The sequence below is a fragment of the Pipistrellus hanaki genome (assembly GCF_964339955.1).
Source record: "Pipistrellus hanaki genome assembly, chromosome: 16".
In the NCBI taxonomy this organism is placed as follows: domain Eukaryota; kingdom Metazoa; phylum Chordata; class Mammalia; order Chiroptera; family Vespertilionidae; genus Pipistrellus; species Pipistrellus hanaki.
The window spans coordinates 18690151-18716376 of record NC_140518.1 but is presented as its reverse complement, the minus strand read 5'-3'; the positions used below and the strand labels follow the sequence as shown (position 1 = coordinate 18716376).

The following is a 26226-nucleotide window of genomic DNA, read 5'->3' as shown; positions in this document are numbered from 1 at the left end:
CTTCGGCAGCGCTATCCCTTCCTCCTCTCACCCCCACCTGCCAACCCCTGCAAAGGCAGGATCCCTTACCTGCTCGTCCAGCCCCAGCTCTGGCGTGGAACAACGGGTGTCGTCACTGGCTAGGTGTCGTAGAGTGTCCCGTGCCACAGGGGTGAGAGGGGCTGAGTGCACTTCCGGGCTGATGGGGCTCCTAGGGGACTGACCGTGGGAGAACTCCAACAAAGAGTGGCTACTACTGACGTCAGGAGAGGGGGGTTGAGGGGTGGAGGGGTTGGCACTGCCCAGCTGGGGGGTTGTCCGGCCGTCTGATGACCTGTAAGACCTGTACACCAAGGAGTGCGAATATGAGTGCCTGAGTAAAGGGAATTTCTAGTACATTATTGTTGGGGGAGGGAGGGCGGGAAGGGGAGGGACTGTAGAAGCAGGAAAGCAAGTGTCCACCAGGGAGCCAAGACAGACCCGCACCAACAGTTCTTTCCCAGGAACCGCAAATCCGTTCATGTCCTCCCACCGCCGAGTACAGAGGTGGCTACACAATATGACATCTAAAACTGTCATCCCAAGAGAAAGCCAGGGCTGAACAATGCCAGAGCTAAGCCCTGCCCAATGCCTAGAATTCATAGGGGAAGGGAAATTAGTTCAAACTCTGAAAACTATAGTCGAAGGAAAGAGCAAAATTGAATCTAAATCCTTCTGAGAATCCCGAGGGCTTCTGCAACTGTGAACAGTAACTGGAGATAAGGTGGACCACAGAACCAGGCTCCACTGTCCCAAGGAAGGACAGCGTGTGGTGAGGCCTCCTAATGCCAGCCAGCCTGCTTCTCAGGAGAGCAGAGCCTGACTGCTCATACTCTCACTGGTTGCAACTTCTGTATTCTCGGCTACTGACAATGGATGAATACGAAGAAGAGCAAAAGCAACTAACTGAGAGGCAGGGGCAATTCCACGGACACGGCCCACGATCCCCGCCCATCACCTGCTGCCCCGCCGCTGGGGTGGCACGCTTGTGGTCCACAGCCACCTAGCCCTCTCCATCTCCTCACATTTGGCATGCAGGGCGGCGAAGGCTGCATCAGACAAGTCCTCGATCTGCAATAGAGCAGCTTCAATGACCAACAATTTCTTCCAGAAAGCTGAGTTTAAGTATGGGTAGGTCAATTCTAGAGTCATCCACACCCCACACTAGACTCTTCCCCATCAAAACAGGAATGTGAGCTTGCATTGATTCCACAGGTCTGGATGTGTGCACCCATGTGTATGTATCTTCTTTAAGAGAGAATGGGCCATGCCGTTACCTCCTCGTTCTCTTCGTCAGGATTCCCCTTCAGAGACCGAAGATCGACCTCCCGCCAGCTGCAAAACCAAGAAGGGACAATCATGAGATGGCAGGTCACCGGGGCAGGATAAATGTGTCCATGCAAGAATAAGAGCCATGCACCTACGAGTGACACTGCTTTCTGCTGGCAGGCTCTGCCCTCTCAGAGGCTGTCCTCCTTTCCCTGGAGGCTCTAAAAGAGGCCCCACACTCAGTATTCACATGGGCCTAAAACCAAGGGAGGCTCCGTGACCGACAAAAGCAAAGGGCCCACCACTCTTCAGCACCAGCAGATGACCACCACATGGGATTGCATATACAGTGTCACCCAATCTTCTCATTTATCAACAAAAACTAGAAATAAAGGTTCATACGTGAAGTCCTGCCTTGATGCTGATGACAAATTCAGTATTTTAAAACACATTGTTGTGTCAAACAAAATAATGTCTATGACCACTTTGTGGCCTGTAGTCTGGTTAGACTTATATAATGGAATGAGAGAGAACTAATAAATAATTTCACTTCTGTTACACACAACTTCCTCTTAAAGAGAAGACAAAACTCAAAGCTAGGACCCAGAGCTCAGTGACAAGAGACAAAAAGGACAGTATCGGGAAGAACAAGGAGGGAAGCCGGTTTATTTAGGGCCTCTACCTGGGAGTGAGGATTTCCTTGTATTGCAGTTTCTCTACACGGGTTGTTGCAGCAACAGACATTGGGATGACAATGTTGTTAATGTCAAATGAGCTCTCGCCCCTTCTCCTCCTTATTGGCTGCTGTAAGACAAAGATAAGTTTAAAAGAGAGGTACAATTCTGCAAACATCAAAGCATATACCAGAGACTTAAAAAACACGATCACCAATAAACAGGCACGTGGGTCCCATGAGGGAGGGCTGGGCAGCAGCTGCTTGCTTCTGGGAGATGGTCTCCCATAACAAAGCCGTCAGGAGAAATATTAGGTGGGTCCTGATAAGTACCTTCTGTGCACAAGTCTCAATGTCTACCCTCCAGCTTCATGGGCTCATGTGAAGAGACTTCTGTGAATCTCACAAGGTGGGTATTCTGGGGCCTTGATTCAGTTGTTGTTCCTATTCCTCCATAAACACCTTTACTACCCTTTTTCCTTACTTGAAAATAATTTTTAATACACATTTTTTATTAATACACATTTTAAATTGATTTTTTTTTTTTTTTTTAGACAAAGAGGAAGAAGACAGAGACATTAATCAGCTGCTTCTTCACGCCCCCTACTGGGAGGTTGAGTCTGCAACCCGGGCATGTGCCCTGTCTGGAAATTGAACCTGCAACCTCTTGGTGCAGGAGAAGGACACCTAATACCAACTGAGCCACGCCGGCCAGGCACCTCTCTCCACTATATATATATATATTTTCCCCCTTCTCTTTTTTGTTTATTGATTATAGTATCATATAATTGTCCTCATCCCCCCATTCCCATCCCAAACACCGCCCCATGTATGCCCCCACCCCTCTGTTGTCCATGACTACTGGTTAGGCTTATATGCATGCACACACACCTCTCTCCACTTTATTTTTTTTCTTTTTATTTGTTTGTTTATCAATATTTTATTTTAATTTATTTTTTAAAATTTCTTTATTAAGGTATCACATATTTGTCCTCAAACCCCCACTCCAATCCCCCACCCCCCTCCCTCCACTTTAAATCCTCCTTTCTGTTCCCACTTTTTATCCCCACCCATGACTTAGACTCACAGTAGCTCCTAAAAGCAATGCTTAAACCTAGTGGTGACTCTTCGGGTTATAAAGATGATCTCCCTTATCCTGAAAGATGCCCAAAAAACAGGTCCAGTTCAATAGATTATCTAACCTAAGATGTTATGAAATCACCTCCTTCTTATAGATCTGAACACTTCAGCTAAATCTGAACCCACTGTCTGCTCAGCCACTATGTGATTTCCCTCTTTGTGGCTATTATTCTTGGGGGAAGAGTTGAGTGCTTTCTAGATGAGAGGAGAGAAGCTGAAGAAGAAGCCTGGGTTCTATAGCTCACGCCTGGAAAAGGCAAGTTGACAAGATCAAACTCTTGGGAAAGACTACTGAGGATCCGATGAGAAGGTGGGCACCTCGAGCAGCTGGGAGACCAAAGAAGGAATAAAGCCAAAGGGGTTGGTTTCATAGATGGAGGAAAAAGTCCACCAGTTGTTTGTGCCCAGATAGCCAACACCCTACCCTGCCACAGAGACTGGCAATTGAGCTGTGAGAGGCCAGAAGGAAACAGTGGGTGACAAACATGCTGCCGTGGCGACAATACAACTGCAAACACCTAAGAGATGGCATTCAAACCCAAACCACCATGTGTGCTTGGCCCAGAAGAGGTTAGTGAAAAAAGATGAGGAAGAGATTGTTCCCTACAACTAACCACTCTACTCTGTTCCTGGAGGGCGACGTATAACCGACTCACCCCATCATTTCAGGACATTCTCAGAGAATGTTGAAAGGCAGTGCACTTCCTGGGCAAGGATTTTAACTATGTTACCTATGACATTAGGTTATCACAATGTCTTTCTCACCTCAAGTTCATTCTCTATCAAGTGAAAATAGATCCGTGATTTTCAACCTTTTCTATCTCACGGCACATGTGAATTAAGTAGTAAAATTTTGTGGCACACCCAAAAATATATTTTTTCCCAATACGAGAAAAGAAAAAAAAAAAAAGAAGGTATAATTTTGATTCAAGTCACACCAGATGGATATGGTTGTTGGCTGTTGTCATTTTCTTATTTGACAATCTAAGGAAAAAGAGGTCAGTGCCCTGGACTATATAGTCAGGTATTGCATGTTTTAAAAGTTCTTGCAGCACACTGGCTGACAATCACTGGAATAGATTGTCATTGTCTCCTACACCTTTGTTGAAACTATGTGTCCTACTAAGAAGAGTTCCTTAAGGAAGCCCCGAGAGATAGCTTTCCATATATATATTTTTTAATATATTTTATTGATTTTTCACAGAGAGGAGGAGAGAGGGATAGAGAGCTAGAAACGTCGATGAGAGAGAAACATCGACCAGCTGCCTCTTGCACACCCCCTACCGGGGATGTGCCCGCAACCAAGGTACATGCCCTTGACCGGAATCGAACCTGGGACCTTTCAGTCCGCAGACTGACGCTCTACCACTGAGCCAAACCGGTTTCGGCAGCTTTCCATATATCTTAACCAAGAATGAATGCAAGCTCGGCTGGTATGGCTCAGGTGGTTGAATGTCATTCCATATATAACAGGAGGTCACTGGTTCAGTTCCTAGTCAGGCACAAGCCAAGATTTCGGGCTTGATCCCCAGTAGGGGGCGTAGATGAGGCAGCCAACGGATGTTTCTCTCTCCATAAAACGGATTTAAAAAAAAAAAAGAAAAAAAGAAGAAGAATGTAAAACTGCTGCCAAAAACAGGTATATATTTCCCCTAAAGCGACTCGCTCCCATTCCATCAGATACTAATTTGGTCAAACATAACTACTCTTCTGTTTAGAATCAGAGGTGGAGAGCAAGTGATGGGAATCGACAGTGGTTCTCAAACCTGGTTGCACAACAGAAGCAAAATAAAGAGGGAGAGCTTAAAAAAAATAAACAAACAAACATTTCTCAGACTCCCCTTTCTGACTAAAAAATCAGAATCTTCAAGGATATTTTAAAAAGTCATTGAGTTGATTCCGATTCATCCACTATCTTTTGTGAAGCACTAGCATACACACCTCTTCCTGCTCTCGGTCCCCCTAAATGTCTCTCCATGTCCTTTAGCTTCTCTACCTTATTTTAACTATCTGGCCTTTCACTTTATTAAATAGATCCAGCTTCTTATTTGGGGGAAAAAAAAAAAAAAGGCAGCAAGAGCCTTACTGATTAACACAGGGCTATGTGTAAAATTTATACTTAATAAATAAGTTCATGTTTTCTATCTGAATTCAACTCTCTGAAATCCTCGTCTTTTGGTTATCTACCTTTTGCTGATGGGTAGCTAAGTTTGTGATAGATACTACATAAGCCTATTTAGACAAAATTTGTGGAATGTAGGAGGTGAAGAAGAGGAAGGAAATAAGAGACTATTCAGAAAAGAGTTTTAAGAGCAAAGACAGAACAATGTGAATTCCTACCTTATCACAGTTACCTAGTGAGCACATTTTGTGGGCTTAGAAGTTTCTTGATGTCAGTTCTGAAGGGGCTTCAAAGCACCTGCATAAGGTGCCTCTGCCATGGGGTGCCCCAGTGGTCAACACTGTGTATGTAATGTAAGAGAGCCAGCTCTGCAGCCAGGCGGCCTGGGCTTGAATCACAATTATAATCATCACAAGTTGCCTTGCTTATGCAATTTATTTAACTTTGGAAAGCCTTAGTTTCCCTGTTTACAAAATGGGAATCCTTAACACCAACTACATCTCAAAGGGTGTTATAGAACCAACTGAAAAAACATGTGGAAAACACTTAGCACTGACACATTACAGTGGCAGTGTCTTATTATTACTATCACCATTATTATTATAATTACTACATAAAGGACCCTTTGGTACAGAACGCCGCTACAGGTAGATGTGTTCGAGGAGGCACATCTTGAGGAACTAAAGTATTATAACAAAATTCTAATGTGTGTCTGAAATGGCTATGAGACCAGCTTTCTGGATAGAATGCAGTATTTATGAGATCACTGTGAGTATACCACAAGCAAGCACTGCCAGGTTGGCCTGCTGGATCTGTAATTCTGCTCTGGACCCCAGAAAAGCATGGGCTCTACCTTCTCCCTTCTGTTCCAGGCACTCTTAACATCAGTCTTTATTCTAAGTACTGTAGCTCCACTCGCCAGTATAGTAAAAGCTGGGAAATCAAATGTCTTCACTGCCCATAGGTATCACTCCTCTATCCCTTCTCTTGGCTTACTTCTTAGACTAAGAATGTTTTAGAGCTATGATATTGTTGAGTGCTACGTGAAACTTGGTCCCACAGATCTTGAATAATCATAGACCACTTTAAAGGTTTTTCTCTGCATCAAGCTTTTTACGGATGGCTCAACACAGATATATCTCCATTATGAAAACAACTCAACAGAAAATCAAATACCACTGCTCTGATTTTAAAAAGACACATAACACCCTTGCTGGTCTGGCTCAGTCCTGCAGAGCATCAGCCTGCAGACTGAAGGGTCCCGGGTTCTATTCCAGTCAAGGGCACATGCCTGGGTTGTGGGCTTGATCACCAGTATGGGGCCATGCAGGAGGCAGCTAATCAATGATTCTCTCTCATCATTGATGTTTCTATCCCTCTCTCCCTTCCTCTTCGAAATCAATAAAAATATATTTTAAAAAAGTAAAAAGACACATAATATCATGATGAGTTGAGTCCCCATAACTGCCCTGGGCTTCATAATCCACTCTCTAAACTGTCCCAAAGAGACATTTGAATGAACTGTAACTGCAGAGGGGCTGTCTGGCCAACTCCATGCAGGTACTTACAGATGTGCTGGCTGTAACCTGTGGGCTGGAGCTGGTGGACGCAGAGGTGTCTGATGAGGTGGAGAGCTGTCGCACCAAAGGACTGTGCGGTGAATGGTGGGAGGCTGCCAAGTAGCTCGAACTGCTCAAGTCCGTGTGATGCTTCAACACTGCAGAAGTCAACAGAAAAGAGGAGGATGTGGCTACCTCTACCAGCTCTACTTGTAATTCCTAGCAAAGGCTAGGAATTCCAGCAATTCACAGTAAAGGTAAAACGCTTTCTTTCTAAGCCTGGAGGATAAAAAAGTGAAGCAAACTGGTAAGGGGCTGGGCAGAGGTTGCGGCAGCAGTAAGAAGTGGCCTGCATTTAGAAGCAGTAGGGTCCCTCTACTCTGCCTTCCTGGAGTGAAGGACAAAGCTGGGGGCAATTAAGAGAAGCGCAGGCTGCCCCAGAAAGCCCCGAGCAGGTGCAAATGCAGGTAGAGGTGCCGGGCCTGGCCCTACCTTCACTTCTCTCAGATGAATGGTCTCGCAATCTCATTTTGCTGTGGTTTGGGTCATGCACAAGTGGTGGTGGGTTGGGCAAGCGCTCTGCTTTTGGCGCTGTCACTCGCTCCACCACAGGCACAGACCCCACATCGTCTAAGTGCTGCCTGTGGGTCCTGTCAGGCCGGGTTTGGTGTTGGGACAGCTCTGAAGAGGGGAACAGAAAAAGAGCTGTGAAATATCTTCTCTTAATCTTATTAAAGTTCCGAGCTCTTGAGCTCTCTCTAGGTTAATGATAGACACCTGGGGCAGCAGGACAGTCCTCTGGGGCTGATGCTTCTAGCAAATAGCAAAATGGGTAGGGAGCCCATGGGGTCCTCAGAGAAATGTGACACCAGGCTACAGAAGACAGCCTGTTCACAGGTGGACCCAATGCCGTGCCACTGATGGCTGTTCACTGAGCATTCTGGGTCCATCTGAAAAAATCCAAGATAAGTAGAAGTAGACTGTAAGCTGACTTTGTATAGTCAATACCCAAACCCAATATATTGCCATAGCAAACCAGTAACATGAGGCTCTAAAAGGAATAGAAAAATAACTAGAGGACTCCCTGGTCCCCTGAAACTTACTGGCTGTTGTTAGGAAGGAGTTGACCAACTTGTGCCTGTCTTTACGAGTTGGATCTGGCAGACTGCCTGGTATGGGTGTTCTGTGCTTAAATGAAAATTTTTTGGGAGGTTTGATTTTGTCAAAAGGTTTATTCTGCCACTGAGATTTCAGCATGCTCTGGAAGTGCAGGCTTGTGGGAACATCTGCAAGAAACACAAAACACCTAAAGGTTAGTCCTATCTCACGAAGTGAGGTAAGTTCACCAGTAACTCTGGCTCTCCCAGTAGGCAAGATCTGCATCACACCCTTCTTTTGTTGTTTTAATATTCACCCCACAATATTCTTTCCATTGGTTTCTAGAGAGGGGGAGAGTGGACACAATGAATGGTTGCTTCCTGCACGTGGTCCGAGGCAAGGGATCCAACCCAAAATCCTTGGGTGCACAGGACAATGCCCCAACCAATTGAGCCACAACAACCAGAGCAACATCACACTGTTCTTTATTTGCCCAATGGCATGATGACCTGGCAGGACAAGCACTATCATATTGAATGAATGGGTCGTCAACCTTTTGGACCTCATCGGTCTCCAGTTTGGAGACCGCTGTCACAAAGGTTTCCTTAAACCGGCAGTCACCTACCTTTCGGACCTCACAGACCACTAGTGGTCCGTGGACTACCAGTTGGTGACAGCTGATATTGAATATCTCTTTATCTGAATCTTATTGAAGGTCATTCTCTTATTCACAAGCAAGTCACTTTGGCCTTTTTCATTCTCCAAGTTCAATACCAAAATATACCTAAAACACCTTTTGTTAAATTGATGGAGTTCTATGTTCATATTCTGATAAAAAATTTTAAATATATTTTATTGATTTTTGTACAGAGAGGAAGGGAGAGAGATAGTTAGAAACATCGATGAGAGTCATCGATCAGCTGCCTCTTGCACACCCCCTACTGGGGATATGCCCGCAACCAAGGTACATGCCCTTGACCGGAATCGAACCCGGGACCTTTCAGTCCCCAAGCAGACGCTCTATCCATTGAGCCAAACCGGTTTCAGCACATATTCTGATAAATTTAACTTTATTGGTTCGAAAGACTGATAAACACCCTATTTCTATTCTTCTAGAGACTAAAATATTTAAACCTACTTCCATCAATATAGACTTATCAGGTTATAACCATTCCATACCTACTCTCTCCTATGTAGCAGGCACTGATTGTACACTATATCTTTCCCCCCAAATAAGAACTCTACCATCTTCCCCCACTTTCTTCTAGAGCCCCACCACCCCAAATGGAGATTATCTGGGTTTTTTTAGCTGATTAGTTAATATTCTACATCACAAATTAATCTTTTTAGACTTATGTCAGACTGTTAAGGCTTTACTCCATTGTATTCTAACATCCAGTGTTGCAGATAAGACAAACTGATTCTTATTCACTTGTAGGTGATCTGTTCTCTTTTAAGGTGTGAAAAAACAAGCAAACAAAAAAAGCTTGTTGTGGCATTAAACTGATTCTAATAGGTCAATGTGGAGAGATCTGCCATCAATACTAAGTCTTTGAATCCATGAACATGGTATCTCTCCATATTTTGAGTTTCTTTAATTTTCTCTCAGCAATGTTTATCAGTTTTCAATGTATAGATCATATTTACATTTTATTAAGTTTATTAATTACTTTGTGTATTTTATAACATTTTTAAAAATTTCAACTTTTAATTAATTGTTCATTGGTAGTATAATACAGTATTTCCCCCCCCCCCCCCCGAAATCGGTTTGGCTCAGTGGTAGAGCGTCAGTCTGCGGACTGAAAGGTCCCAGGTTTGATTCCAGTCAAGGGCATGTACATTGGTGCGGGCACAAACCCAGTAAGGGGTGTGCAGAAGGCAGCTGGTCGATGTTTCTCTTTCATCGATGCTTCTAGCTCTCTATCACTCTCCCTTCCTCTCTGTAAAAAAATCAATAAAATACCTATATTAAAAAAAAAGCACTAAAAAGAGAAAGGACTTTTAAAAAAATAATAATACAGTAATTTTTAAGACATACTAACCTTATTTTCTGTGATCTTTCTAAGCTCATCACTAATAGCTTTTCATTGTTGTAGATTCCTTAGGATTTTCTACACACACAAATAGAGGCTGTTTATACTTTTCAATCTATATGCCTTTCATTTCTATTTCTTGCCCTATGGTTCTGGTTAGATTCCTCTAGTGGCAATCTGAAACTTAGATTTTCCTTTTTGTAATCTCAATATGCTGAAATTTCACAATAGATTTGTTGTGGGTTTTTGTTTTGTTTTTTCAGAGTTCTGAAAAGCTTCCCAAGGTTCTTTTAAATCTGAAGACGAGCACATTTCTCTTTAGCTTCAGTTCCTCCTGGGAACCATTAAACACCTGGGACATACTCAAAAGTTCTAGCCTGAGTCCACACCACTTCTGTAGCATAGAATGATGGCAATAGGCAGTGATGGAGCAGAGGTACAAGAAGGGAAAATCCAACTTAGCTATTCCAAAACAAATTCAAATTCAGCACCCAGGCAAATGCCAGGTCTAATCCCAGCTTGTGTCCTTTGTTGGCAAAAAAAAAAACCTTCCTGTAACAGCTCCTACGCCACAGTTATCCTGTTTTCCATTATTCAAAAATTCATTCTAAACTCTAGTCACTGATGGCCTGCCTTCTTTTTTCAGCACTATTTCAAACATATTCTACTTAACGTATTTTCGAAACATACGAGGGAGGGAGGGTAGAATATGTGTTCAATATAAACTAGGATTGAGTGGGAGAGCAAGAAAAGAGGAATAGATTATTTACTGAACCCATTACTAGGTGGCTAGCATTGTGTTTATTATACCATTCAATCTTCCTAACAATTCCATGACGTAATCATCATTATGCTCCTTTTAAAGATTAAAAAAACAAAAACAAACAAATAAACAAAAAAAACAGGTTCAGAGAGGTGAATTAACTGTCTCAGGTTACAATGTTTAGTTAGTAAGAACCAACATTCAAAGTCAGGTTTGCACAATCTTAAAGCCCATACTCTTAGCCACTATACCTAAGATTATTCTTTGGCTCAAAGAATGAAGAGGTTTAACTCTCAGGTGAAGACTGATGTTTCTCAAACTATTCCTAAGGAACTGGGGCGTACAGGGTATTTTTCAAGGGAGTTCTGCAGTTTTAAAGAATTTTACCCCTCTTTCCTATAGTATAAACCATTGATTTCATATTTCAAAAACCTAGTCTGAACACTAACTAGATTTTTCAGGACTAGAATGAATACGAAATAGAGTATTTCCGCCTGGCTGGTGTGGCTCACTGGTTGAACATCAACCCAGGAACCAAGAGGTCGCCTGTTTGTTTCCCAGTCAAGACACATGCCAGGGTTGCTGGTTCAATCCCATGGGGTAGTGCAGGAGGCAGCCAATCAAGACTTCCTTTCTCATCCATGTTTCTATCTACCACTCATCTTTCCTCTCTGAAATCAATAAAAATATACTTAAAAAATAATATTTCCATTTTCAATGACGATGTCCCTAATGGGCAAGTAGTCTTAGGAATAGACATTATTTTCTAGTTCTGAGACTAGAACGCTGGCCCTTAGGAAATAAAGCATTGTAGAGGCATTCTGAAAGCTGGGCCAAGCTGGAACATATACAGGTATACAAAAGGAGAATAAACACTTCCCTTTATATCCCAGATACCCCTTTGTCACCAGAAGAGTTATTCCCACTTGGCAAAGGCTATATAATGAGACTACAAAACCATAGTGATTTAAATTTTTCCTTTTATTTTTCTCCATTACTACTCTCCCAAAACTGAAAATTAAGCCAGGGGAAAAAGGAGACATTGAAAAAAAGCAATGGACTAGAAGTAGACCTGGATTCAGATCCCAGTACCATCACTGAATAGGAGGAAAAAACAAGAACAAGTAAACTTAACTGGGCATTACCTTCTCCATCTGTAGATGAGGCAGCAGGCCTAGACCAGGATTGGTAACCTAGCTCTCCCCTCCTCTCTCTTCTGGAACATAGGCTAAGCAATCACAGTTTCTGCTGAACCCCAAGACCTCAGACTCTTCTTAAAAAATTAAATCCAGACAACTACTATCAAACAATTCGAGTAAGCACAAGGGAGGACATCCTTGGAGTTGAGGTAATAAATAGAAGAACTCCTCCTACAAACCACTGAATAAGCAGTTAGGGATAATAATGAAGTACTAGTATTTAGGAAACTCAGGCAGCTATACTTTGCTAGAAGTATTCTGTGTTTTAAGTGCTTTCATATAAAAGAGAACAGGCAAACCCTCCAGTCAGTGAACAAAAATGATCTCTTAGGAATTACTGATGTGAACTTATGCTCTACCTGAAAAAATTAAACCTAGGATCCACGTAGAGCTAAACCTATGGAATAGACTGGATATAGAGAAGCTGAAAGTAAGTGAAGAAAAATATATGAAATGGAAGAAAAAAATGATAGGGACCCATTCAGTTAGAGCAGAGACTGGCAAACTCATTAGTCTACAGAGCCAAATTCAACAGGACAACGATTGAAATTTCTTTTGAGAGCCAAATTTTTTAAACTTAAACTTCTTCTAATGCCACTTCTTCAAAACAGACTCACCCAGGCAGTGGTATTTTGTGGAAGAGCCACACTCGGGCCAAAGAGCCACATTTGGCTCGAGAGTTGCAGTTTGCTGACCACAGAGCTAGAGGATTTCATACATTCTATACCCTCACAGGCAACGGCATTAAAGTGATATTAGAGAATAAAGATTGCGTTACTAGATCAGGTCAGTAACAAGAAAACAGAAGTGATTACAAACATCTTGTTACTATTTCTGCAAACAAAATGAAAAGACCTTGACTACAGGCTCACCAGGGTTGATTAATTTGACGGTTTTGCTCATACTCTTCCCCCATTTTCTCAAAACACACTTCTAGGGTTGTTTTGCAATGCTCACTTTCTCCTCCTGCTGGCAAGTTGTGGTAGCCTCCTATACAGCTATCGTAGTTGTCTTGGCAAGCTCTCTCAAAACACAGATCATGGCCAGCAGGTGGTGCTCTTATTAAACCCAAATCTAACATTGTTTTCCCCAAGGTTATATATCCTCTGTATTTCAAGCTAAAGATTAACCCGGATTCATTAAGATGGTAAGGAAACAAGCCCCTCCTTCTGGAACACTAAGAGGTGATTACAACCTAATGCCTCCACATTCCTGCCGGGTTTACAGTTCCTCAAATTCTATCATCTCTAGCCACACTTTCTGGGAGTGAATGAGGACAGCATGGGGGAGAGAACTAGTATTGGTTCCTATCCTCACAAACCACACAACTGGTTCTACTTCAAAATGAAGAGGTTGCAAAAAGGTGACCCTGATGCACATCTGACCCACAGTATTATTCTGGCTGCTAGTCTTCACTGTTATTAATTATTCTACACAATGATACACAGAGAATCTTAATACGTTAAGATTCACATAGGATGGAGTCCTGTGGACTTGTGGCCCTGCAAATCTTCCAGTTTACAAATAGATTGCATTCTGAATGTGGGAGTTGTTAGGACAAAGCAAAATTACCAGAAAAAGAACAGTATTAATATGGTATCTAGGACCCCAAGTCAACTCACATTAAGTCTAATTTATCCGTAGGCAACGATGTTCATCCATCCAACTTGGTATAATAAAAGATACATAAATATTCTCCTTTCTATGAATTCTCTTCAAATAAGGAGAATTTAATGCCCATTTCTTGTTCAAACCCCAGTGTCATGGTTAGGAGCTCTGTGTGTGTATAAGACAAGAGAGACAAAGGGAGAAATAATAGAGGCAGACAGGAAAATGATCTTTCCTTCTCTTCTCCCTTATTGCTACCTCTAGTTGCTTGTAATGGGATGGAAGTATTGAGGGCAGTGGTTAGATCCATAGATATGATGCAATCAGAAGGACAGTTAATAGCTATTAGCTATTAGCTATTCGATTCCAGCAAGGGCACATGGAGGAGACAACTCAGAACTGTGCATGGTAATACTGTTGTCAAAGGAATGCTCACCATGTTTATCAGTTGATATTCAATGAGTATGAAGAGGCCTTATGAAAATCAGAATGTAACTACCAGTATAGGCTTCAGACTTCTTTTTCAAATATGAGATTATAATACACAATTCAACATGGTAATCCTGAGAGAGTAACTAATGTGAGAACTTTTCCTAAGTCTTCCTGGTGGCTTCATCTGCACTCAAGAGTGTGGAATCGAGTAGAAACCTGACTTCTCTTAATAACCTGGCTGGGGAGGAACACAGAATAGAGAAAAATGAAGGTCAGGCATCAGATGACCCGAGTCTGAATTCTACAGCCATCTAAAGTCTTTAGCCATTTAGCCTGAGATAAAACTACTACCTCTCTAAACCTATTTCTTAACCTGGAAAGCTGAAAGCAACACCTTACAAGATTACTGTGAGAAGCAATTAAGGCAAGTTGTGAGAAAAGTGCTTTTTAAACCACAAGATGCTATACAAATAGCTAGTATATGATAACCCAAATGGCAAGAGAAGGTAGAAGTTAATGACCCTGAAATTTGAAGCAGAGGAAAATGTTTTAGTGTCTTCAATTTTCATTCTGTTTTAAGCTAATTTACAGCTCTACCATTCCTGACCTAAACCCCTGCCTAGCTTACTATTCATCTGTTCCAAGTTTTCTAAGTATTTCTACTCTTGCTAAAAGTAAATGGCAACAAGAATATCATACCATGTCCTTTCTTTAGTCAAAAAGAGTTTTGATAACAAGTCAGGGAGTAGTTACAGAATTTAGGTGGTTAAGAAAGAATTCAGCCCTCGTCGGTTTGGCTCAGTGAATAGAGCATAACCCTACGAACTGAAGGGCCACAGGTTCAATTCTAGTCAAGGGCACATACTACCTCAATTGCAGGCTCGATCTCCAGCCCCAGTCAGTCAGGGCAGGTGCAGGAGGCAACCAATTAATGTCTCTCTCACATAAATGTGTCTAACATCAATGTTCTCTCTCTCTGTCCCACTCTTTCTAAAAATCAATGGGAAAAAATGTCCTCAGATGAGGATTAACAAAATAATCAAAAGAATTCAATAATTTAAAGAACAAACATCAGTAATGATTTTTTAGAAAATGTTTTTACTGATTTTAGAGAAGAGGGGGGAGGCAGAGAGAGAAGGGGAGAGAAAGAGAGACATCAATCAGATGCCTTTCATATGCACCCCAACCAGGGATTGACCCCTTAACCTTTTGGTGCACAGGATGACAATCACCAACTGAGCCACACTGGCCAGGATCTATTAATGACTTTTAAAAAATCTATTTTTACTGATTAAGGAAAGGAGAGGGAGAAACATCAATGATGAGAACCACTGATTGGTGCCTCCTGTATGCCCTCCACTGGGGACCGAGCCCACAACCGAAGCATGTGCCCTTAATTGGAATCGAACCTGGGACCCTTTAGTCCACAAACCAACACTTTATCCAATGAGCCAAACCAGCTAGGGCACTGATTATTTTCATAAATAAAGTTTTATTATAACACAGCCACACCATTTGTTTACATATTGTCTATGGCTGCTTTTGTGCTATTATGGCAGAGTTGTGTAATTGCATAGACTAAACATAGTACGGTTCAAAACATCTAAATTACTGAGCATCTGTCCCTTTAAGAAAAACTTTACATACCATTCAAGCTAAAACATTTTTTTTTTCTCCTACAAACAAGTAAACCTTACTTCCCACATAATTTTCATTCCTCAGAGTCCTATTTCAGTTATCTTTTAAGTATTCCTATCTCAATTACCCTCCTTGAAAAAAGATGCACAGACTATCTGTGAGGTGTTATAAAGGACAGAAGAGGAGAGAAAACATGGTTCCTTACCCTCAGGAAGCTTATAATTTTAGTAATGAAATGTAAATTTAAAAACAGCCATAACATAATAGATAAGATACCAGTGATCTGAAAGGAAATGCTTATAGCTATAGGTTGGAGCCAGATCCAGAGATTATTTGCAAATGAATGAAATAATCCAGATTAAGAACCACTGGGTTCTTGCAGGCAATATCTAGAGCAGTGGTTTTAACATTTTTGCTCATGGACTTGCACCACATGAAATGCTATTTTAAAAAAATCATAAACTCAGAAAAATTTTAATCAACACCTTGACATGTAACTGTATTTAGCTTAATTAGCTGAAGGAAAAGTCTTTCTTTTAAACCCTAATCAATCAGACTTTTAGAAGTTAGAATAAAGTCTAACTTCAGTTAGTCTCTTAATATTTACTAGTCTTAAGATGACAAACACCGAATCTACACAAAATAAGGTAACTCCATCTTCATTAATTTTTTTACTTAATTCCCATAGGATTATCTTTCAGGAGCCATGAATTCTTGAAATGGTCCCTTTGGTGTCCCTACTGCCTGAAGTTTTTATACTCTGGGGCAAGACCCACATTGAGACTTAATATGAAAACACACACACACACACACACAAAAAAAAAAAAAAAACAGAAGAGACTCAATATGGGTAAGAGAAATAATTTTCTTTTGTGAAATGGGAGAAAAACAATTATGAAAAGGAAAACTGGCAAGCACAGAGGCTTATCAGGTAGGTTAGTCTTAGAAAAATAGTACGGTACATGCTAACAATGAAGATCTATGCTCATGTACATCTTGGAAAGCCATCATGTAACCACCCCCAGTACTACATACACCCCCAATATGAAGACACTCTCTCAGAATAGTGCTGCCCACCTTATTTTACATCACAGGCACATAGGCAATACATTTTTAAAGATATGCAGGGATATAACAGACCACTTCATTTGTGGATGAAGGCAACTGTCCTTAGCCATGCCTAGCCATTTGAAATGCTGGGAGAAATCTTTCTCTTAGCAAATCTGATGGACTTATTGCACCCTATCTGTAAAATTTCTGAGAAGACTGTTGACAGATAGCAATACAATCATAATATCTGAGTTGTACCAACATCTCAGCTGACTTTTCACTTTCAACCCTTTAAATCTCATTTATTAGATTACTAGTGGCCTGATGCACGAAATTTGTGCGGGGGTGGGGGTTGGGGGTATTGTGTCTCTCAGCCCAATACCCCCAACCTGGATCCCTCTCACCTTCTGGGATTGCTGGTTCCTAACCGCTCACCTGCTTGCCTACCTGATTCTCCCTAACTGCTCCCCTTGCCGGCCCAATTGCCCACAACTGCCCTCCCCTGCCATCCTGATGGCCCACAACTGCCCACTCCTGCTGCGACCCATCTAATCGGCGCAAGGCGGTGGAGATGCCGGGACTGGCCTTCCCTGCACTGTGCGGAGCCACAGGACCCCCAGACCTCACCGTGCATAGCGGCTGCTGGGCACCACCTCCACTGTGCACATGGCCATCTTGTGATGGAGTCGCACACGAGGACCACCTCGGCTTTTATTAGTATAGATAGATATTCTGTGTCCTTTCTTACCATCTGGAAATGCCAGAACTGGGTGAACACAAGAGTCCAATTGGGAAAGGCGTTCCAACAGAGGGGCTTCGTAATGGATTTCTGGAGGCATGGTGTTGGCACTGCCTGAGCCACACAGTGCACAGAAGGGATTCACATCACAGCCAGAGCGCATCGGGCTATTACGATGAACCTGCGAAGAGCCAGGAAAAGGGACAATTGAGTGTCTGATAAAAACCCGGCTCCCCACTCATTACACCAAAGATTTAAAAGGCTCTTTCTAGATACCTATATGACACAGATAACAAAAGTTTGATTAATTTGTTAACATTTCCATTTCTCCAACACATGAACCTTCAAAGACATTAAGTAAACTTGCTTCTAATGAAATCCAGGTTTTTGAAGCCCTAAATGCTTACCTGGTATCAAACTTGTTACAATTTAAAGCTACTGAAACTGCTTTCTAAGAACACTTTATAAAACCTACATGTTTCTACTACCTTCATGGTTCTCAACCCTCTGCTAAAATGAATAGTTGGCTCCTGATTCTTTGGTAGGACATGACTTGCTCTGCCAGCAACTTATCTACCTAAGAACTTTATTTTATTTATTTATTTTAAAAATATATTTTATTGATTTTTTACAGAGAGGAAGAGAGAGGGATAGAGAGTTAGAAACATCAATGAGAGAGAATCATCGATCAGTTGCCTCTTGCACATCTCCTACTGGGGATGTGCCCGCAACCAAGGTACTTGCCCCTGACCGAAATCAAACCTGGGACCTTTCAGTGAGCAGGCCAACGCTCTATCCACTGAGCCAAACTGGTTTCGGCAGAACTTTGATAATCAATGACACCTGACATCTCTTTCTAAAAAGACTTTCAGGTGGTTTCAAATGAGGTGGCAAGTTTTCCTGGACTGCATGAACTCATTAGCTACACTTTAGAGTAAGACTATTATTTGCCTAATCATGACCACCCTCCACTCCCAGCCCCCAAATTAACTGGCAGCACAGACCTAGAAGAAAAAACTTGCCTGTGGAATGGCACCTATGAGAGGGGATGCTAGGAACAAGGTTGATATCATCTATCTATATAAAAAGCCAGTGGCTGTTATGACCAGGACCACCAAATGACCTATCGGGCTCTCACAGCGTGGTGGGGCGGGGCCACAGGAGCTGAGGAGCCTCATGGAGTGGGGGCTGTAAGCATGGAGCTTCACGGGACAGCCGAGGTGGAGGAACGTCACAACACGGGGTGGCTGAGGCCAAGGAGCTCCATGGGGCAGGGGCTGTTAATGTGGACCTTCGTGGGGTGGGGGCAGTGAGCGTGGACGTGGAGCGTCTCGGGGGGGTTCGGGGTGGGCAGTTAGCATGGAGCTTCTTGGGGCAGGGGCCATGGAAGTAGAGGAGCGACAATAGGTGGCGGACAAGGCCCTGGCTGCAGCTAGGCCTAGAGACCCTAACCGTGCATGATTTTGTGCACTGGGCCTCTAGTAAGGCAGAATTGCATCAAAAATCTGTTATCAAAAATTCTGTTAACAACTGCCAAGAGCTAAATTTAGTTTTAGCATTAATATCTCTTTAAAGCTGTTTATCTTTATGGTCATGTATAGGAGAAAGATACATATATGCTCTTTATCAGCATTCCTCAAATACCTACTTTTAGCAACCACATAGATGGCATGCAAAGAAGGTTCTGTGAAGGTTAGTTGTATGACCTTTGGTAAGTTATATGGCCTCCTCAAATGTATTCACTACCTATTTATATAAAAGCCTAATATGCAAATTGTTCCCACAGAAGTTTGACCGGGAGTTAGATCACTCACTATGATATGTGCTGACCACCAGGGGGCGGCATGGAATGAAGGAAGGTCCCAGCCAGCAGCCAGGGAAGGGAGGTCCCAGCCAGCAGCCAGAAGGCCCAGATTGACCCCAATCACCAGCCAGGCCTAAGGACCCTACCCCATGCAAGAAGTTCGTGCACTGGGCCTCTAGTCTGTTAATAAAGGTCCAACAATAACAATTTCATAAATTGTTGTAAAGGTAATATGATTTCATAAATTTTTAAAAAGCCCATAAATGCTAACTAAACTAGTATATGGGCAAGATTTCTCCAAAACAGCACCTAATGATATTTTGGGTTGCATAATTCTTTTTTGTAAGAGCTGTCCTTTGCACTGCAGATAAGTAGCAGCATTCCTGGCCTCTGCCCCTGGTGCAAGTAGCACTCTCCGTCCTCCCCTGTGTGACAATCAAAAATGACTACAGACACTGCTAAATCTTTCCTGGGAAAGCAAAATTGTTGAGAACCATAAGGCTCAAATTATGGTCAGGCCGCCTAGAAAAATTCAAAGTGTGGGCTCCTATTAAATATTAATAGTGAAAAAGAAAGCTTTCAAGATTACTGCAGCCAGGAAGGAATCCAAGATGGCGGTGTAGGTGGGGCATCTAAACTGTTGCCGGGCACAACAATTACAAAACTACAACTAAAATACAAACGTCTATCACCCAAAACCACGGGAAAACTGGCTGAATGGAAATTCTACAACTAGACTGAGAAAGAGAAGAGCATTCAGGGCACAAGCACTGAAAAACTAAGGTACGGGGGAGGGGGGGGGGGGCGTGTGCGATATGGGCTGGCCGTGGATCCCGAAGAGAGACAAGCTCCCAACCTCTATGAGGTCCAGTTTCTGGAGAGAAGCTAGACTGTCTGCCATTGGGTCAAAAAGTGAGGGTGGTTGCTTGCAGAGCTGCACGCAAGAATAATTGTTTGCTGTGCAGGGGCGCAAGACACGGGACATGGGCAGAGAGGCAGAGGGGGCTGGTGGGCAGCCATCGCTGTTGGCCACGCCCTAGCCTAGTGATTTCCTGAGACTCTGCCCCAAGACTCTGCCCAAAGCTCCAAGCAGCGGCTTTTGCATATGAATGGCCTTCTCTAGTGCAGTTTAACCCAGCAAACTTGAAACCTGGTGCAGACAGCTCCAAAGCCTCCTGTCAGCTGATTTCTCAACAGAAACTATGCAGGCCAGAAGGGAGTGGCAAGAAATATTCAAAGTGATGAATTGTAAGATCCTACAACTAAGATTACTCTACCCAGCAAAGCTATCATTCAGAATTGAAGGTCAGATAAAGAGCTTCACAGAAAAGAAAAAGTTAAGGAGTTCATCATCACCAAATCAGGATTACATAAAATGCTGAAGGGTATTCTTTAAGAAGAGGAAGAAGAGAGAGAGAATCCAAGATGGCTGCTCGGGTAGACACCTAACCGCAGCAGCACACAACAATTTCAATGGAATACAACTAAAATGTAGAGTGGACATCGCCCAGAGCCACAGGTAGTCGACTGACTGAAAATTCTACAAGAAGGAAAGAGAAAACCAGAAGGAAAATCAGAGGAGCTGAAAAAAAGCCTAAGGTACGGAGACATGCTGCGCGCTCGCACACACGCGCACGGAGAGGTCGCAGATGGAGAGGAGAAGAGGGCTGGATGCTGCCCAGCGTTCCCTAGCAGGAAGGAAATAAAACCCCCAACCTGGGCTGAACCCTGAAACCGGCAGCGCTGAGCCCCAAGTTATGGGCCAGACCCTGGGGACCCAGGCTCCGGCAGGGGGAGACGGGGCTTTGAGGCGGAATCCCAGGCGAGAAGTGAAAAGCAGGGACCCCGGAGTGGCGCGCACATTGCGCGAAGAGGACTGAATGTTGACTCTGATGCTGGATTACCCTAGCTGGAAGGAACAGGGCCTCCTGCGGTGCTGAGCCTCAGTCCGGACTGCTCTGAACCCCAGTTCTGGGCCAATCCCTGGGGACCCAGGCTCAAGTAGAGGGAGACGGGGCTGTGAGGTGGAGTCCTGGGAGAGTGGCGAAAGGCCGAGCCCCCGGAGTCGTGCACATTGCTTGCAAGGGAAGGAATGTTGACTCTGATGCGGGATTGCCCTGGAGAGAAGGAAACGGGAGCCCTGGCTGTGTTAGGCCCCAGTTTCGACTGCTCTGAACCCCAGTCCTGGACAGTCTGTTGACTCTGATCCTAGACTCCCTTAGCGGGAAAGAGAAAAAAAAGCTCCAGACTGGAGGAATGCGACAGGGAGCAGGAGCCCCTGCCGGACACCGGCCAACCGGGCGCAGGCAGTGAGCCGGGCGACGGTGCCCTCAAGGTGGGGGGGGTGTGCCCCTGAGCCTTCGACCTCTGAGCGCGGGCAACGGAGCCAAGGCCTTGGGCTGCTTCCTGGGTGGTGCCGACCCCGGCAACAGGCTGGAGCAGCGCGGGAGCCCGCGGAGAACAAAGGGGTGCCACAGGCCAACCTGCTGAGCTCCCAGGACAAGGAGGAAGAAACCAAAGAAGTTCTCAATGTGAAGAAATCAAGTGAGAGCAAAAGATAGTAAAATTACTTAAGAAAGAATACAAAGAAGATCTTGAAAAATCAAAGACTAAGTCAGAACTCAACTCACCAGCCAACATTGCAACATATATGCTTAAAAAAAAAAAAAAAAAAAGGACAGAATGTTGGAACAGCGGAGACCAGGCCTAGAGTGCCCAGGCACAAGGCAGTGGCAACCAGGCCCGGAGCAGCAACAGCCAGGCCCCAGAGCAACAGCAGCCAGCACTGGAGCAGCCAGACCTGGGGCAGTGGCAGCCAGGCCTGAGGCGGAGGCAGCCAAGCCCAGGGTGGCCAGTCTAGGAACACCCAGACCCGGAGTGGCCAGGCCCAGAGCAGCCGGGTTGGGAGCAGCCAGGCCCAGAACAGCAGTAGCCAAGCCCGAAGCATCCAGGCTGGGAGCGGCCAGATTCGGAGCGGCCCGGCCCAGAGCAGCCGGGTCGGGTGCGGCCAGGCCCGGAGCAGCAGCTGCCAGGCTGGGAGCGGCCAGGCCCAGAGCAGCCGGGTCTGTGCGGCCAGGCCCGAAGCAGCGGCTGCCAGGCTGGGAGCGGCCAGGCTTGGAGCAGCCGGGTCTGGTGTGGCCAGGCCCGGAGCAGCAGCTGCCAGGCTGGGAGCGGCCAGGCCCGGAACAGCCGGGTCTGGTGTGACCAGGCCCGGAGCAGCAGCTGCCAGGCTGGGAGCAGCCAGGCCCGGAGCAGCAGCTGCCAGGCTGGGAGCAGCCAGGCCCGGAGCAGCAGCTGCCAGGCTGGGAGCTACCAGGCCCCGAGCAGCCGGGCCCAGAGAAGCCGGGTCGGGTGTGGCCAGGCCCAGAGCAGCAGCAGCCAAGTCCAGAGCAACTAGGTCGGGAGCGGCAGTGACCAGACCCGGAGCAGCTGGTTCTGGAACGAACCAGAGCAACAGAGGCCAGGCCCGGAGCAGCCAGGCCCGGAACAGCTCGCTCCTCGCCTGCCCCTGACCCACGGCTGCCTCTCAGACATGGCTGGAAACTTTTGTGGGAACTTGAGGGTCTGCTGAATCAAGTGATGAAGGCTTAGATCTGGATGTGTTGAGTTAGTATAGGGCTGGGGTGTTGATCTGTGGGTGCCTTGGGTGGGGCCTGGATGAGGCTGGTTGACCAATTTGGAAATGTCTTTTGTGTGAAATGTATCATTGGGCATGTGGAGGTATTATTGATATGAGAAAATGCTAAGTAACTGATTTACTATCTGAAAAGGGATTTACTATCGGGGAGAGGGAGGGAGGAAGAGACTGAACATAAACTGTGCACCTATGGATGAGGACAATGGGGGATGGGGAGGGGGCGGAGGGTGGGGTGGGAACCTGGTGGAGGGGGGAAGAAATGAGGAACCTTTGTAATAATATGAACAATAAAGATTGATTAAAAAAAAAAAAAAAAGAAGAAGAGGAAGAAGAAAAAGGTAAGGGTGAAAATTATAAACAACAAAAAGACATCAAATACATACCTACCAAGTGAATCTAAAAATCAATAAATTTCACATGAGGTACAAAAGAAGAGAAAATAAGAGAACTGGCAGATAGTTTAATAGGAAGTGGAGAAATTAAGAAAGAGAGGGAGGGGGGAAAAAAATCACAGTAAAATACAGAACACAATGTAAAGGACTTGCAGGGCACTGTGACAAAGCACAATGTACTTGTTATTGGCAACCCAGAGAAGACAGAATGGGGGGAAAATAGTATTTGAAGAGATAATGGCCCAGTTTGTACTAAAACTAATTAAAGTCACCAGCCCACAGACTTAAAACTGCAAAACCCAAGCAGAACAGAAATGCAAAGAAAATCATATCTAAGCATATCATAAAAGTGTTTAAACCATTAAGAAAAAATGAGATAAAGGGGAAACCTATAAAATTACATTTAAAAGACTCACTGGAATGTAGGACCGTATCTGAACCTAGATTCAAACAAACTTTAAAAATCATTTTTAGCCGAAACCGGTTTGGCTCAGTGGTAGAGCGTCGGTCTGCGGACTGGAAGGTCCCAGGTTCGATTCCGGTCAGGGGCATGTACGTTGGTTGCGGGCACATCCCCAGTTGGGGGTGTGCAAGAGGCAGCTGGTCGATGTTTCTCTCTCATCGACGTTTCTAGCTCTCTATCTCTCTCCTTTCCTCTCTGTGAAAAATCAATAAAATATATTAAAAAAAAAAAAAAATCATTTTTAAATAGTCTCAGAATAGTCTCTGATAAAAGTAGAAAATTACTGTTAAAACTAAAAGTTTTACTGGTGGTAATAATCACCCATAACACTGGAGATGGTACTGATTCAATCTTAATATAGCCTCAACTTACAATATACAGAACTAACAATAGTAGACTCTTTTGTTATTTTAGAAACAAGGAAGTAGCTGATAATGCAATCAAAGGAACTTAGATAACAATGGAATCAGAAAAGATTTTGAAATTTGTGCCAAAATTCTCATGGTTCACCTGATATATAACAGTGAAAAATAAACTGTGGAATGGTTAAACACACTGTGGCATCACTTCATATGCAGCATCTAAAATGCCAAGTATTGTGCCTGTTTGGTTCAGTGGATAGAGTCGGCCTGTGGGCTGGAGGGTCCCAGGTTCAAATCCAGTCAAGGGCACATGCCCAGGTTGTGGGCTCAATCCCCAGGGGGCATGCAGTAGGTATCCAATCAATGATTTTCTCATCATTGATGTTTCTATCTCTCACTCTCCCTTCCTCTCTGAAATTAAAATATATATATAAATTTAACCCTTTGCACTCCACTGTCCCCTCTCAGGGGACATCGGAATTCTAGCATATCACTCGGATGTCCCCTCTCAGGGGAGATTCAGTTTATTAGTGATTACGGGGAATTGAGTTTCCGCGGCAAAGTAGCGTCGAGTAGCTGGTAGCCAATGTCCAGAATGGTTCGGAGTGCAAAGGGTTAAAAAATAAAAAATACCGGCAAGGTTGCGGAGAAAAAGGAACCCTCGTGCACTGCTGGTGGGAATGCAGACTGGTGCAACCACTGTGGAGAACAGTGTGAAGTTTCCTCAAAAAACTGAAAATGGAACTCCCATTTGACCCAATGATCCCACTCCTAGGAATATATCCCAAGAAACTAGAAACACCAATCAGAAAGGATATATGCACCCCTATGTTCATAGCAGCACAATCTACAATAGCTAGGATTTGGAAACAGCCTAGGTGCCCGTCTGCAGATGATTAGATCCAAAAACTGTGGTACATCTACACAATGGAATACTATGCTGCCATAAAAAAGAAGCAATTCTCATCATTTGCAGCAACCTGGGTGGAATTGGAGAACATCATGCTGAGTGAAATAAGCCAATCAATGAAAGAGAAACACCACATGACCTCACTCATTTATGGATAATAAAGAACATTATAAACTGATGAACCAAAAGATAGATATAGAGACAGTAAAGCAACAAGCAGACTGTCAATTTACAGTGGGGAGGGGAGCGAGATCTGGGGGAGATAATAGATCAACCCAAGGACTTGTATACATGCATATAAGTACAACCAATGGACATAAAACTCTGGGGAGGGAGGGTATCTATGGGAGGGAGGGAGGGGGGCTAAATAAATAAATAGTCCTGGGTTCGATTCCGGTCAAGGGCATGTACCTTGGTTGCGGGCACATCCTCAGTGGGGGGTGTGCAAGAGGCAGCTGATCGATGATTCTCTCTCATTGATGTTTCTAACTCTCTATCCCTCTCTATTCCTCTCTGTGAAAAATCAATAAAATATATTTAAATAAATAAATAAATAAATGTTCTAGCTCCTAAAAAAAAACCAAAAAAACAAGTACTAATATTTAAAAATATGTATATGCAACCCAAAAATCTAAAATATATACACACAGCAATGAAAACAAATATAAGTGTATAAAATATTAATAGGAAATGTGCAATTTGATCTTATTAGTTTATTTTTCTATAAAATTAAGACTATTTTTGAACCTAAAATGGGATCAGTAACTAAATCAATGTTTTGAGTATATCATATTTACTTTGTAAAAGTTTCATTTCTAACTTATTTCAGTATTTCCAAGTGTTCAAGTATCGCCTACAAAGACATTACAGAGCAGAAAGCAGGTGTCCTAAAATGTTTCTCTTGGAATTCTACTAATTCATGAGCATATTTAATAGGTATTACTTTACAAAGGTTCCCTTGTTAAATAAGTTAGGGAAACAAATTAAAGCATTTCTTCTTTTTAACAAAAGACTTTTAGATCTTTAACATCTTTTTTTTTTTTTAAATATATTTTATTGATTTTATACAGAGAGGAAGGGAGAGAGATAGAGAGTTAGAAACATCGATGAGAAAGTCATCGATCAGCTGCCTCTTGCACACCCCCTACTGGGGATATGCCCGCAACCAAGGTACATGCCCTTGACTGGAATCGAACCCGGGACCCTTCAGTCCCCAAGCCGATGCTCTATCCATTGAGCCAAACCGGTCCCGGCAGATCTTTAACATCTTTCATGAATCTTTGAAGCGCTCTCCAAATTGATTCACCCATCACACTC

The 26226-nt window shown here is 43.7% G+C and overlaps 1 protein-coding gene across 6 annotated transcripts in view; it reads right to left on the bottom strand.

The window, feature by feature from the left end:
* KANSL1 (KAT8 regulatory NSL complex subunit 1) overlaps window positions 1–26226 on the bottom strand; it is a 137774-nt gene that overhangs the window by 1770 nt on the left and 109778 nt on the right. For 4 of the 6 annotated variants that reach the window (XM_084861654.1, XM_084861657.1, XM_084861655.1 and 1 more), the window contains 8 exons: window positions 17351–17522; window positions 7885–8067; window positions 7274–7462; window positions 6791–6939; window positions 1970–2091; window positions 1296–1353; window positions 977–1089; window positions 70–322 (listed from right to left, as the gene is read on the bottom strand). In XM_084861654.1, coding sequence (XP_084717780.1) covers window positions 70–322; window positions 977–1089; window positions 1296–1353; window positions 1970–2091; window positions 6791–6939; window positions 7274–7462; window positions 7885–8067; window positions 17351–17522 — 1239 coding nt within the window. The remainder of the gene's footprint in view (window positions 1–69; window positions 323–976; window positions 1090–1295; window positions 1354–1969; window positions 2092–6790; window positions 6940–7273; window positions 7463–7884; window positions 8068–17350; window positions 17523–26226) is intronic. The other 2 variants (XM_084861658.1, XM_084861659.1) reach the window with 1 other exon arrangement.